Source organism: Ovis aries, chromosome 2, assembly GCF_016772045.2.
Source record: "Ovis aries strain OAR_USU_Benz2616 breed Rambouillet chromosome 2, ARS-UI_Ramb_v3.0, whole genome shotgun sequence".
Classification (NCBI taxonomy): Eukaryota; Metazoa; Chordata; class Mammalia; order Artiodactyla; family Bovidae; genus Ovis; species Ovis aries.
In genome coordinates, this window is record NC_056055.1 from 21533740 (window position 1) to 21548623 (window position 14884).

Here is a 14884-nt window from a genome sequence, read left to right on the forward strand (position 1 = left end):
CCTTTGTTGGCAAAGTAATGTCTCTGCTTTTTAATATGCTGTCTAGGTTGGTCATAACTTTTCTTCCAAGGAGCAAGCATCTTTTAATTTCATGGCTGCAGTCACCATCAGCAGTGATTTTGGAGCCCCAAAAAATAAAGCCTGTCACCATTTCCATTATTTGCCATGAAGTGATGGGACCAGATGCCATTATCTTAGTTTTCTGAACATTGAGCTTGAAGCCAACTTTTTCACTCTCCTCTTTCACTTTCAAGAGGCTCTTTAATTTTTCTTCTCTTTCTGCCATAAGGGTGGTGTCATCCGCATATCTGAGGTTATTGATATTTCTCCCGGCAATCTTGATTCCAGCTTGTGCTTCATCCGATCCAGCATTTCTCATGATGTACTCTGCATATAAGTTAAATAAGCAGGGTGGCAATATACAGCCTTGACCTACTCCTTTCCCGATTTGGAACCAGTTTGTTGTTCCATGTCCAGTTCTAACTGTCATTTCTTGACCTGCATACAGATTTCTCAAGAGGCAGGTTGGGTGATCTGGTATTCCCATCTTTCAGAATTTTCCACAGTTTGTTGTAATCCACACAGTCAAAGGCTTTGGCATAGTCAATAAAGCAGAAATAGATGTTTTCTGGAACTCTCTTGCTTTTTGATGATCCAATAGATTTTTGCAATTTAATCTCTGGTTCCTCTGCCTTTTCTAAATCCAGCTTGAACATCTGGAAGTTCACGGTTCACGTATTGCTGAAGCCTGGCTTGGAGAATTTTGAGCATTACTTTGCTAGCATGTGAGATGAGTGCAATTGTGCAGTAGCTTGAGCATTCTTTGGCATTGCCCTTCTTTGGAATTGGAATGAAAACTGACCTTTTCCAGTCCTATGGCCACTGCTGAGTTTTCCAAATTTGCTGGTATATTGAGTGCAGCACTTTCACAGCATCATCTTTTAGGATTTGAAACAGCTGAACTGGAATTCCATCACCTCCACTAGCTTTGTTCGTAGTGATGCTTCCTAAGACCCACTTGACTTCACATTCCAGAATGTCTGGCTCTAGGTGAGTGATTGCACCATTATGGTTATCTGGGTCATGAAGATCTTTTTTGTATAGTTCTTCTGTGTATTCTTACCACCTCTTCTCAATATCTTCTGCTTCTGTTAGGTCCATACCATTTCTGTCCTTTATTGTGCCCATCTTTGCATGAAATGCTCCCTTGGTATCTCTAACTTTCTCTAAGAGATCTCTAGTCTTTCCCATTCTATTGCTTTCCTCTAGAAATAGAACAGACCAAAAAATACATATATCTCTACATAGATGGACACTGAAATGCAGTAGAGGCAATAGATGTTGTACAAAAAGTGCCAGTGTAATCTCTAGGCACAAGTGTGCATGCATGCTAAGTCTTCCAGTCATGTCTGACTCTGTGTGCCCTAGAACTGTAGGCCACCAGGTTTCTCTATCCATGAGATTCTCCAGGCAAAAATACTGGAGTGGGTTGCCATGCCCTCCTCCAGGGAAGCTTCCCGACCCAGGGATCGAACCTGAGTCTCTTATGTCTCCTGCATTGGCAGGTGGGTTCTTTACCACTAGTGCCACCCAGGGAGCCCCCTAGGGTCAAGTATCTGGCTCCAAATCCTGACTCCTACACCTAACAATATGTGTGGTCCTGGGCAAGTCATTTATTTAACCTCTCTGTACCCCAACTTCCTCATTTATGAAAATGAGATAGAGTACCTACTTTCTAGAGACTCTAAAACTTAAATAATACATCTAAAGCCCCCCAAACAAAGCTACTTTAGCTATTTTACTGTGTACCAAATACACGTAAGACTAAATTCATAAGTACCACAGGCAATTAATTTCATGCAATATTGCCCCTTTGGCATGTTTCCATTCCCGACTCCTTTCCAGCACTCCCAGGAATATTCAAAATATACAACAGACATGTTCTGCTTAATCCATTTCCTGGCACTGTTACTGCAAACTCCCTAGAAAAGAGCATCTCATTAATAGGAAGTAACAGGCATTAAATGCATAATTGACATGTGGAAATTGAAACTCTACACCTTCCCCACATCCAGCCTGTGGAAAACTGTTGCCTTATTCATGGTGGTTAGAGATGTCAGAAGTATTTGGGTCTGGTACCTGGCTGGCCTCTGTTTCTTGCTGCCTAAGGCAGCCTCTTGGTCTTTTCTTATGTCCACAGGCTCTGTTCACAGCATTACCTCCAAGCAACTCTTTGTCGTCTACAGCAGATCTTCAGCTCCAAGCTGAGGATTACCTTAGCTTTCTGGGTAATTTTGAAATCTGACACTCACGCTTCTCATTTGCAATGGACGAGGAAAAGGGAGTGGAAAACATGATTCTCTTTCATTATCTGTATCTGCTCAGGGGCTGCTGGAGTCCCCGTCTCTGCAATTTGCATCGAGCTTGTCAGAATCATTTCAGCTATCTCTACGGCCTCTCTTTCCAGGCAGTGAGCACACACTCCCCTCAGCATGGTCTGTGGTCTTCCTGTATCACATTGTGGCCCTGTCAGCAACAAACTGTAGGCTAATCAGGTCATAGCTGTTCTATGTCATGTTATGTATATATTTTTTCTACGTGCTGTGTATATATTTTTTTATAATTATTTTTAACATAAACGTTTAACCAGAGTGGAACACAAGAAGACATAGCAGCAAAGACACCATCTCACAATAACAAAGCATTTGTTCTCTGGCCTAATAGAAACAGGAAGCTACTCGTGATCCCATTTCCAACTGTGATATGACTCCTAGTCACATCTCTCTTGCCTAAATTCAGAACCAAATATGTCTTTCACTCAACGTATCCATTTTTTTTTTTTTGCAGATTCCCTTCTGACATCCCTTATTTTGAGAAAGAGCTAAGATAATACGCCCTCATGGTTTATTGGGCCCTTATTTCCTATGCCACCTCCCTACAACCCAACACCCACTTGTAACCTTTCAAACGCAGTGAGTGTTTGGGGGCCCACTGAAGTCACGTCTCTTCTGAATGGTCTAGTGGAACATTGAACCTCAAAGGTATAAAATTGCCCAGTGAAAACTTTTTAGTGTTAAATTCACTCAACTCACTAGTCACTTTACACTCTAACACTCAGGAAAGCTTACAGACTACAACTGAAACACTGTAGAGGCTAACAATATAACAGAGTCATTTCTTCTAGTTAGACACCACATCTGACATTCAGTATCTACCACCTTGCATTCATAAATGGCTCAGAGCCACGTGTCAGTAATCAGAGCATTAATGATACTTCCACCTATCACCTATCATGGAGTCCAGTTTTTGCTTATTACTCTATATTATGTTCCCAGATATATACACAAAGCTCTGGAGAAAACCAGACTGGCTATTTCTATTTGCTTGATTTCTGAGGTTGCCTGACATTCTAGGAAAATGTGTTGGTGCATAACTCCTAGGTTTTTCCCCACTATGAATCATCCCATGATCCTAAAGTTAGGTCTCTTGGCTCAAAAACTTTCTCTCTCTCTTTTTTTTTCTGCAAGAGTATCTGTGCAAATATCTTTATCTGATACAACTTTACATTCCTCCTCTATGTTCCACATTGATTGAGTAAATATGGTAATAGATAAATGAATGAATGACTAACACATGGGTTTGAGGAAAGGCCTGGAGAAATTTGCAGGCCATGGCATGAATAGATATTGCTCCTTTTTTACTTAAAGCAGAAGAAAAAAGTAGATATTGCAAAAGACTATATACATATATATATATGTATATATAGAGAGAGAGACAGTCCTTAGTTTATTCAGCACGTGATTTTCTGTAAATTTTGGTCTGTCCTTCACTCTACTGGATTTCCAATATACCTCCTCTTTTCTCTTTTCCTCTCACCTCAAGATATACAAATCATAAACCATATATACAATAATACATACCACAAACAAGATTGTTTTGAAATTATTCAAATTCAATAGGAAAAAAAATTGAAGAAACAAAGGGAAATGTAAGGCTGAGAGGAAAATTATAACCATACCTCTGACCTGGTATAAAGTCAATGGAGCTGTAAGTGGGCTCATTATAAAAACTGTACCCAGCCCAGGACACAGGAAAACTGTGTTACGGTGCCCCCTGTCTATATATATGAGACCTAAAACATGAGAAATATTAAAGAACTACAGATTGGCTTAGAAGGTGTTTGTGTGTTTTAATGGCTGGGGGCATGTATCACCAATTTTTGCTGTGAGAGAAATTATCTCAATTTATAATGGTTTAAACAACAGTGAGTTGCTTATGAATCTATGGGTCAGCTGTACAGTCTGTGCAGTCTGGGCCAAACTTGGCTGATTGTGGCCACACTTGCTCCTTTGCCTACAGCCAGCTTGGAGGGAAGGAGGGAGAAACAGAGCTGGCTGGTCTAGGATGGCCTCAGCTCGTCAACCAGGGAGTCTGGGGACTCTCTCTGATGGTCTGTTTTCACCCAGCAGACCAGTCTGGACTGGTTCCACTGGAGCAGCAGGGTTCTGAGAGAGGCAGTGGAAGTTTGCAAGGCTTAGAACTGCCACCTGCCACTTCTGCCACTTTCTACTGGACAGGACAAGCTATAAGACCAGGCCAAATTCAAGGGGAAGAGAAAACAGACTTTCCCCTTGAACCCTCCTTGATAAGGATGAGCTGTGAAGTTACATTACAGAGGGATATGGATGAAAGGAAGAACAAAGGATTATGCCTACTTTCACAATCTTCCACAGGGCAAAATGAAACAGGATCACCCTGGTAAGTCCTTGTGTTTTTGTTCTTGTCCATGTAACTGAATCAACGTTTATCTCTCCCTTTCCCCCTTCCACTGCAGGTCCTCCCCTTCTCCTTCTCGTTAGTAAGAGCCCAGGAATAAAGTCTTGATTCAGTTACAATGGATGAGAACACAGACACAAGGACTTAATACAGTGTTTCTGTTTTGCCCTGTGGTAGATTGTAAAAGCGATCATAATCCTCCTCCTTCGCCTCCTTCAGCAAGGCTGGAAGAAATCAGCAGTCATGTGCTTAAGGCTCTAATCTGTTCTTGTAACAAAAAACTCTTCTCACTCCATCTGGCTGTCAGTGTATTTCAGAAACCAGACCCCTTCCTCCTGAACCTAGCCATCAATAGCTCTTTTGCTGTCTACAGCCATCTCAGGGGTGGTGGTAGTTGGTTTAAGAGGAGCCTGAAAGAGGACTGCAAATGTATTTCTCTTTGACTTTCATTATCCCAGCAAGAATTTGAGGATTTCTTGGATATATATATATATATTTTTTTTTATTAAGCTTCAAATCTCAGCTGTGATTCTCAGCTCACAATGTCATCTCTATAATGGGACACTTTTTGCTGAAACCTGCAGCTTGTATGCTTTTATTCTCCTTAAACTCAAGTAGTGAACATCAGGGTTGTCCTATGGGACTAAGGATGAATCATATTAGAGTGTCTACTAGCAGAACCATGCTTAGAGTCCAACAGCTGAATAAACAGAATTTCACATCTACCAAAGCATCATCTTTATAGCCATAGACTGTTTCAATGCAGTGTGGCTTTCTGAGCTTCACTGGCAGGAAAAGAATAGAAAAGCATCTAAGGTTCTTCATAAAAGAACATGCCATACCCTGGTTTGTCAGCCCCCCAGGTGATACACCCATTCCAGCATCAGGGCAGCATGAGACTTGTTGAGAAGCTGAACTTCAGTTGAAAAGGACTCCTTTTGTCCCCTTGATGCTCCAGCAGGTAGTCTGTCCAGGGCTTTGTGACTCCAGCTCTGTCTGCATATCCAGCTCTGTATTATTCACAAGGAAGTGGCTGAAAGATGGGCAGAGCTAAAATGAATCTAAAGAAGTTCAATCTAAAGTGTCTCTTGGTTTCCTAGGTCCAGTGTGGGGCCCCGTCACCTCACCGTGTGGAATACTTCCAATCTGAGTCATGACAATCGACGAAAGTACATCTTTAATGATGAGGGTGGACCAAACCAGCTGGGCATCCAGATCCACCAGGACATTCCTCTCCCGCCAAGGAGAAGAGAGCTCCCTGCCTCGCTGACCACCAATGGTAAAGCAGACTCCCACAGCGGGGCTCGGAACTCAGTGATGCAAGAGCTCTCAGAGCTGGAGAGGCAGATTCAGGTGATCCGCCAGGAGCTGCAGCTGGCCATGAGCAGGAAAACGGAGCTGGAAGAATATCAAAGGACAAATCGAACTTGTGAGCCCTGAGTGGCCACGCTGCTCCCCTCTCTCACTTCCTGGCCTTCCTCTGAGCCCTTGAGACACTTTGTAATGCTCTTTTGTAACTACTGACCAAGGTGGGGGGAAGCTGAGGTTTGGGTCTTCTTAGAGGTCAAGTGTGCTCTCCTCCAACCTGCAAAGCAGTGGCCAGTCTTCTCAAGCTCATTCCTAGGTCTCCTGGGTAGGTGTGTTTTTCAGAGCAGGAATCTTAGTCAGGAGTAACGCCATGTGAGGGATCTGTGAAAAACCAGACAACCCCAGCTCCTGTTAACCTTTTCACCAGGTGCCACATTACTAATTCTGGTTTTTAGCCCTTTCTGTGCACTATCAACTATAAGAGATAAAAGTGTTAACCATATCTGTGTCTTCTTGGGTTGTTGGTTTTAATCTTAGTATATGAAAGTGAAAGCCGTTTAGTCGTGTCCGACTCTTTGCGACCCCATGGACTATACAGTCCATGGAATTCTCTAGGCCAGAATACTGGAGTGGGTAGCCTTTCCCTTCTCCAAATCTTAGTATAAAGCAGGGTTATTCAGGGCTGTGACTTTTGCTACAGCTCCCCAGTCTAGATGTGTCCCCACAGTGTGAATGGGGAGCCAGGGAAGAGCTAGAGACACTTGGGATGGGGAGGTGGGTACTTAGAAAAGTCAGCTGAACTCACTCATATCACAGCAGGCTGATGACTGATTGGATCAGGCAAGAGCCATGGTTTGAAAAGGGTCCTGGATCTCTGACACCATCCTAACATTGGGTAGGAACATGTTTACATGCCACTATGAAAGGGGACAGAGATGCAGTGAGCAGGAAGAGGACAGACAGAAGAGGCATTAAAATGTACACCATGCTTTTTGAACAACAAAAAAGAAAGTTTGCTAAGGAATGAATAGGGCTTTACTTCTAACTAAGCATCTACACTATAGTGTGTGCCTTTTATAAAGCAAAATGAGAGAGAAAAGCAATGCAAGGATGTGACCTTAGGATGAGACTAGGATATTCCTGCTAACTGCCTGCACAGGACATGTGAGCTGGTACTGTGGGTTAATGGAGATGTTTTGCAAGCCATGTACGAGGCTGTTCTCAGATCAGCAGTCACCTATGTCTTAGCTGTAGGCCTCCCAGAGATGAACCTCAAGCCTGTGTACATCATAAGCTTAAGCATTCAGGAATGTGCCCTGTGCTTTTCATATCTGTATGGATCCCTACCAAGTCAGTCTTGCAGCCTCACACCCCCTCATCTGTAACAAACTGTGAACAGGCATTGGTCCCTCTGATTCTCCCCCAAACCCTATCTAATGGTTGATATGAGTAAGCAGTTTCCCCTGTGCCTAGGCACCCCTTTCCCAGTGTACAAAGGCTTGGACATACAGAACAGGAAAGGAGTATGGACACTATAGAACAATCCTCAACCCCCTAGCACCTCATCAGGGTGCTGACTGCCAGGGCTCATCCCCAAAGGATGGGGTGGGGAAGGGGGTGGATGTGGGCTCAGAAACCTCCTGTTACTGGCACCCCCACGTAACTGACTAAAATGGTCTAAAAATGGGGTGGTCTAAAAATGACTCTTCAAGAAACACTGTTCTAGAAGTTTGGCTGTTCCAAGCATGAGAATTGAAAAGAAACTTTTATGAGCTTTACTCAAAAGTCTTCAGCACACACCTGCTGATTCACTGTCTATACAGCCATTCTCACCCCAGGGTACCGTGTCAGACTAGACTTCCTTGTCTATCAATTATTTGCTTTATTTTCTCAGTTGCTTATCATCTTTGCTCCATCCCAATCAATTTGAAGCCCACAATGACTTAGCACTGTGCCAAGCACTATGTTCTGTAAGTTGCAGATCATTGCAAAAGCTCCTTAAATGCAAAATTTCTTCTCCTACTTTTGGATGCAATCCCTGAATTCCCACCAAGAGCTGCCCAGTGCCCCCAGAGAAAGATAACACTTCAAGCTGCAAGTAAGATAACTCTTAAGCAATTAGTTAGTTGTCTGAGAAACCCCTGGGGTGGATATAAGCTTAGAGAGTCTGATGAGGGAGGGTTCTTCTAATGTTAGACTTCATCAACCACACAGATGAAACCATTCAACAATGAGGGGACAGTGAGCCCTGGAAACAGAAAGGACAACTCTGTTTTGAAATGCGCATCCTCCCATGTTCTCACCCCAGACCCAGAAGCAGGTTTGCAGCTGCCTTTGAAAGACTATGCCCCTTAGCCCTCCAATCCCACCTGCAACAGCTAAGGATGCTCTCAAGACTCTACCACCATGCTCTGCACTGCTAACCTCTACAAAGCCCAGAAGGCTGACGTACAGGTGTACCTCAACTCACGTAACAGCCATGCTCCTAAAGTTGTACGTGGACACTTTTATAACTCAGCTCAGATTCTGACTACTTGAGAAGCTGGCTACTTAAAGGAACCCAGAGGTGAATTCTTTTGTAAAGAATCCTTTTGTAATGCAATTAATTATCCCTTAATGTATCTGTTTTGTAAGTTTGGATTTTTGTATATCAGGTTTACCTTAAGCTTCTCTCCTGAGGCATTCTGAGCAGTGGTGATAACATGCCAGACCACCCTGCCCATCCACAAAGTAGATGACCAGGGCATGGCTTCTCAAATATCTCCTGATGAACTATGTGGCCAAAACTGCAGCCAGGATGCAGCCAGAAGCTGCAGGGGCTGAAAGCAGGCTTACTGTTGTCAGCATTGCTTGAATTGCCTCCATGTTCTGGACAAAGAAAAACAAAGAATAGTTGCTTGTGGTGAAATGAAGCAGTCTTCATGTTAAGTAGCAATGATTATTTTTATCAGTAGTAATTGAACAGTGTTTTGCAATTTGTGAAAGTGTGTTGTATTTTGTAAAAAGGTTTCATGAAACGGTGGGTCCTCTGAAATCCTTCCTTCCTTGTTCTGCTCCACCTCTGTTCTCTCAGCTGCCCTCAGGCTCAAGAAACACAAAGATCAGAAGTTTTCAGGTGGAGGGTAGTTTTCTGGTGAAGAAGAAAGAGGCAGGGGATTCTAACTTGCCTCCTACTGTGGGTAATGTTTCATGAGGTCAGATCTATTTTTTCCAAGGTCTGCTGTTGGGAAACCAGGAACATGACAGGCCCACTGTCACACACCCGACCCTGTTTACAAAGGGGAATTCCTGGCCCACGAAGCTTATAATGAATAGGACTGGGTGAGTTGGGACAGACGGGGCTACTGGTTCATGTAAATAATGAAAACAAGGGCTCTAGAGTTTGGATGCCCAAGGTGGAGGAGCAGGAGGATGCCTTCAACAATTGAAGACATGTTGGAAGAAATGTCTGGGCCAGACAAGTGAGGCAGCCAGGGACACAATCGGGTGAAGTCTGGGGGTGACTCTCCATTATCCGCGGATCTTGTTGCACAAACCTTATTTGGGAGTTGCTGCTTCCATGCCCACCAGATAAGTGGTAAGTGGAGCAGCTGCCAAGCAGGACAGAGCTATGCCATCTGGGCAACAGTCTTCTCAGTGCTGATGCTGGGTCTGTTAGAGCCTTGTGGCTAGTGAGCCCTTCCTTGGTATGGATAAAGACGGAAGGGGGAGAAAATGACAGAGCCTCTCTTCCTCCCCACTCATATTTTTGATAGGCAAACCAGAAAATTCATCCAGTCCAGAGAAGGGACAGCTTTCTAGTCCTCAAAACCACTTCACTCTGCAGCATTTAGTCTTCACCCACCCATGTCCATCTAATCCAGGATGCCCCTATGCTTTTCGTTCCTGTTTTCTGAAAATAACGTACCTATAAGTATTTTCTTAAGGTTTGTAAAGAGTGTTTGCATTGTGTCTTCACTTTAATGTGTGTGCAATCGCTCCACTCCAGGAAGGACTGAAATGCTGTCTTGTGAGCATGACGTGAACTGGCTGTTTTGCTCCAGCCACTTTTCTTGTACAATCACGTGGATGGACTAGATGTCCTCAGGACTTTTCCGTCTTCAGTTTCTATGACTGTGGAATAAATGTTCAGATAGAAACATTCACTTCCAGATGTCCTGCTGGCATTGTCTCTGGGGACTCAAATGTTGATGTGGCACCAGCCCCTTTCCTAACAGGAGACCCAGTGATGCTGTGACTCCTGCCTGTCTCTGGTTCCAAGTGGCACAAAACATGCTGTGCAAACTCAGAGCCCTGGTACCATGAAGTTAAACTGAAACAGCTTTGTCAGAGAGTCACATCCTAGAGAAAGCCACCATACTAAGAGAGCTCTGAAAAACTGCCTGACCACTCTCATTTACTAATTCAACAAACATTTGCTAAACAACTTATATTTATGTGCCAAGTGCTGGAGACACAATTGTAAGATGGACATGGTCTCTAACCTCAGAGACCTTCTCATTTGCCCTTTTCACAACCCGTAAATTGATATAATAGTTGACGTTTATTGAGCACCTATTTTAGAAACTGTGATCTCATTTAATCTTCATTAAAACCTCAAGAGATTGGTACTCTAGAGTAGGTAAACTAGACTTCTAGTCTAAAAATGGAAAGACGAAGAGGGAATTCTGTGAGTTGCCACAGCTAATAAAAGTAGGGCGAGATTCATATGTAGGCAGAGCAATTCTAGGGCAATCATACTATAGTGTCAGAATATTGACTATCACCTGCAAATTCCTCGCCTTCTAACACCTCTCCTCCAGTCTTTCAGCCATACAGCCACCTGTCCATGTGTCAGCCTGGCTCCCAGCTCCACAGAAAGCTACTGTGGTAACTACACCTGCTATGGTCCAGTGAACTCAACACAATAGCCCTTGAGTCTCACAGAAATACTGTTTCAGGGATTTCTTTTTGTTTTTCTAGTCCAACCAAGAACTGGTGCAAATTCAGTTCCAGATCACTCAGCAATCCTGCAGTTTCAGGTATTTTGCAATTTGCTGCTGGCAAACTTGCCATCATGTGTCTGCTAACTGGGTAGATGCATTCTTCACACACTATCTTTTCTGTTTTAATCACTAAGTCATGTCCAACTCTTTGCAATCCCATGGACTGTAGCCTGCCAGGTTCCTGTCCATGAGATTTCTCAGACAAGAATACTGGAATGGGTTGCCATTTCCTTCTCCGGGGGATCCTCCCAACCCAGGGATCGAACCTGGGTCTCCTGCATTGCAGGTGGATTTTTTTTTACCAACTGAGCTACATAAATCAAATCTTATAAAAAATATAGACCTACTATAGCCTAGTTCAACCAACTTACCCAAGTCTGTTTTATATCATTCATTCATTCATTTTTTGGATGCTTGTTCTGAGCCAGGCACTGGGCTGGCTGTTGGAGACAGAAAGATAGAAAGCAGATTCAGATGCCAAGGAGCTCAGTCTGGTGGGGAGACAAACTGGGAAAACAACATGGTGTGTACTGATAAATAAATACGTATTGGGGGACTTCCCTTGTGGTCCAGTGATTAGGGCTCTGTGCTCTCTCTGCTGATGGCCCAGGTTCAATCCCTGGTCAGGGAACTAAGATCCCACAAGTTGACCATCATGGCCAAAAAAGTGAAATGCACATTAGGTACTATGGGAACAAAGAAAACACCTTTCCATATGTGTCTACATGTCATGTGTGCAGTGGAAAAATTGAGTGGAGAGCAATAGTCATCCCAGGTTAAAAAACGAAAACAGCATGTGCGGTTGTGGAGCTGGGAAACTATGACAATCAAGGTATTTAACAACATCAAATAGTTAAATAAGACAGAAACATAAAGCACAATGTAGGCGGCAAGCTACAGGCCCAGAAAGAGAAAAGCAGGGGCAAGATCACTGTGCTAAGTTGAATTTGTTTTATAGATGAAGAAATCTGAAGTAAGGAGACCTAAAGTAACTTGCTAAGCAGCAGGTTCATACTCACCCAAGTCATATTAGGTATAGTGCCTGGAATCACAATAAGCACTCCACAAATGCATAAATGGGTTAGGTGAGCGAGGAGAAATCTAAGATCCTTCTGGTTCAAATCTATTCCAGAACAAAATGCTATGGGAACTCACTGAACCAGGGAATAGGGTGTGGCAAAGAGACCCTATTCAAATTAGAACTATCAAGGGTAAATACACTGGCTTTATATAAGTCTTCAGAAAGACTTCAAAAAGACACAGAAAGTATTTTCACTTAGTATCTCCTTGATCACAAACACTCTAGTAGTACAGGTTTCCACTTGGGGTGAAAAAAAAAAGTGGATGAAAGTCTGATTGTCACATTTTGATTCTGCTACTCAATTGAGTAGCAGAATGGGACCTGTTTCCTCATCTCTAAACCAAGAACATGGTTTGAGGTCCCCTTTCAGCTCCCATACCCTAGCTTTCAGATCATTACACGCCATAGATTTCAGCATTCTGGAACCCTCAGAGCAAATCACTGTTACACGAATATGAATATGCTATGGTTCCAATTTTGTCTAAAATTTCCCTCAAAAAGGACTAATCTACAGTAAGAGAAGCCCTTGCTATCATGGGTTGCCTCCAACAGAGGTATCAGAATTCACTATAATTCCTTTTGTTATTACCACAAATGAAATTTAAAATGCAGTCATGTGTTTTACGGTAATTCAGATTTGAAGTATTGCTTCAATATATGAGGAAAGGTTGTTTCTATTAAGTAGATGGAAAAAGGGAATGTTTGAATCCACTCATTAGGCCAATAAAACAGACTTCTGGAGATTTGTTATCAGAAACATGGAGCTGAATTAACTTAATCATGCAAATCTTTACTGAGTGTTACGTGCCAGGTCCTCTGCTGGATATTGGGAATGATTATTAAAACACTGTCCTTTCCATGTCCTAACTTTAGTAACTGTGAAATATGTTATACATAAGACATTAATACCTAATGTTAGAAGTAGACCCAACCTGGGCAGAAATCCCCAGAAAGTAAAGCTTAATGCTTTCTTGTGGAGAAACAACTAGAGATCTAGAAAAATTTAAGTGATTTCCATGCCAGAGGTTTTCTACCATATAAACCCAGTCCAACATATACACAACCCACCAGTTTTCCACATACTCTCAGTGTAGCTGTCTTATGTCAGTGAGATTGCCTTTGTGATAAGAACTAGTCTGAACTTTTCAACAGAGCCATCCATACTTGGGTTATCAATTAACAGTCCTCAGGGAAAATCTTAAGGGTGAGTAGTCAGACATTCCACACCACCAATGACTATAGAAATAGACAAGAGCAGCAGATAGCTTCCTTCCATCATCTCCATCCCAGTAGGTCTAAAAGAAGTCAGTGGTCACTTGTGGATTGGCTGGAATCTTTCCATGAATCCCTGTGGTATCAAATCAGACTCACCACTCGAGTGGCATGCAAAGATGCCTGTGGATCTGGCCAGACAATACAAACCAACCAAGGAATCCCAGTGGAAATTCATGTAAGAGTGCAATCGGTAGCAGAAACAGCCAAACACCTTTGAAAAAGATCCTCAGAGGAGGTAAGAAGGTAGGACCCTCCCAAGACTTGTAGTCATATGCCCCAGAGCACATCAACCCTGATTTTGGTCCAAACTGCCAAGACAATTTCCAAGGTTGAAAAACTAAAGGAAAAAAGAATAAAAGATCATCTCTAGAAGACCTGAAATGTGTTTTGTTTCTTTTTAAAAGAGGGTCTCTAAAACTTATGCTATAATCTTTGATATTAACATCTATAGTCATGACATAAAAAACTCTTATAGAGCAGTGATTCTTAGCCTTTTGGGGATTTGTTAAGTTTCAAAATTCCTTTAAGAGACTATGATCCTTTAAGGATCTGAAAAAAGCTGTGAAAAAGGCAGACACAACACAAACAGAATTTGGTATACAATTTGTGGGTATTCCTGAAGCCCATTCAATGACTTCTTTCCCAATGAGAAGCCAGAATGTCCCAAATCACCAGTTTCGGATCATTATCTGAAACTGACATTAAGAGCTCCTGCTGTGTTGCCTGGACATCAAGCTAGTTGGGACAAGGGGCTCCCTGCTCTTTCCAGCTAGAGGAACTTCCCCTAAATCCGGCTTCCCATGAAACCAGCAGTTTCTTCCACAACATTCCATAGGCTCCGTGGTCCCCGGATGCTGGGCAGCTGGCTTTCCTAGCTAAGAGTTATAAACAGTTAATATCCAAACCCAAACTGCTAGCTGCCCAAGTAAGTCATCTTGCTCTCCTTCCAACAAACTTATGCTCCCACTTGCTCTATAAGATAACAGCAAGGGAAAAGTGCCCTATTAATGAATGCAAATGCACCGTGTATCCACAAGCAGGGCTGGATCTCCTTCTGGCTCTGTGTGTGTGTAGGGGAGGGGTGTGGGGAGATTGAGGGGCTCCATGACCTCTTTCACGACGCTGTAAAATTCCTCCGGCTCACTTCTTAACCCATTCCACATGAGTCTGGAACTAATCACAAGTCCTGCTGATTACAGGTAGTGACCCAAAAGGACATGGAATTTGCCCTTACCCATCTTCTAGGACATGTGGTGATCAAGAAGGGATCCATTTTACATAGCCCCTTACCAGAGACATAAAAAAACCTCTGGTTTGCTGATTACCATAAAACTTGTCATTCAAGAACTCTCAAACTAAAGTGCCAGGCAGCCTGATACCTTCTGGCAAACAAATCATAATCTCCTACTCCCATAACAAACTATGGAAGAGCACTAAATAGTCAAATGAACCATCTTTT

The 14884-nt window shown here is 42.9% G+C and overlaps 1 protein-coding gene across 2 annotated transcripts in view; it reads left to right on the forward strand.

Annotated features, from left to right (window-relative positions):
• Nucleotides 1-10229, forward strand: part of GRIN3A (glutamate ionotropic receptor NMDA type subunit 3A) — a 202607-nt gene extending 192378 nt beyond the window's left edge. For both annotated transcript variants that reach the window (XM_004004040.5, XM_060409005.1), the window contains one exon: nucleotides 5877-10229. In XM_004004040.5, coding sequence (XP_004004089.2) covers nucleotides 5877-6216 — 340 coding nt within the window. In that variant the 3' untranslated portion in view covers nucleotides 6217-10229. The remainder of the gene's footprint in view (nucleotides 1-5876) is intronic.
• The last annotated feature ends 4655 nt before the right edge of the window (nucleotides 10230-14884 follow it).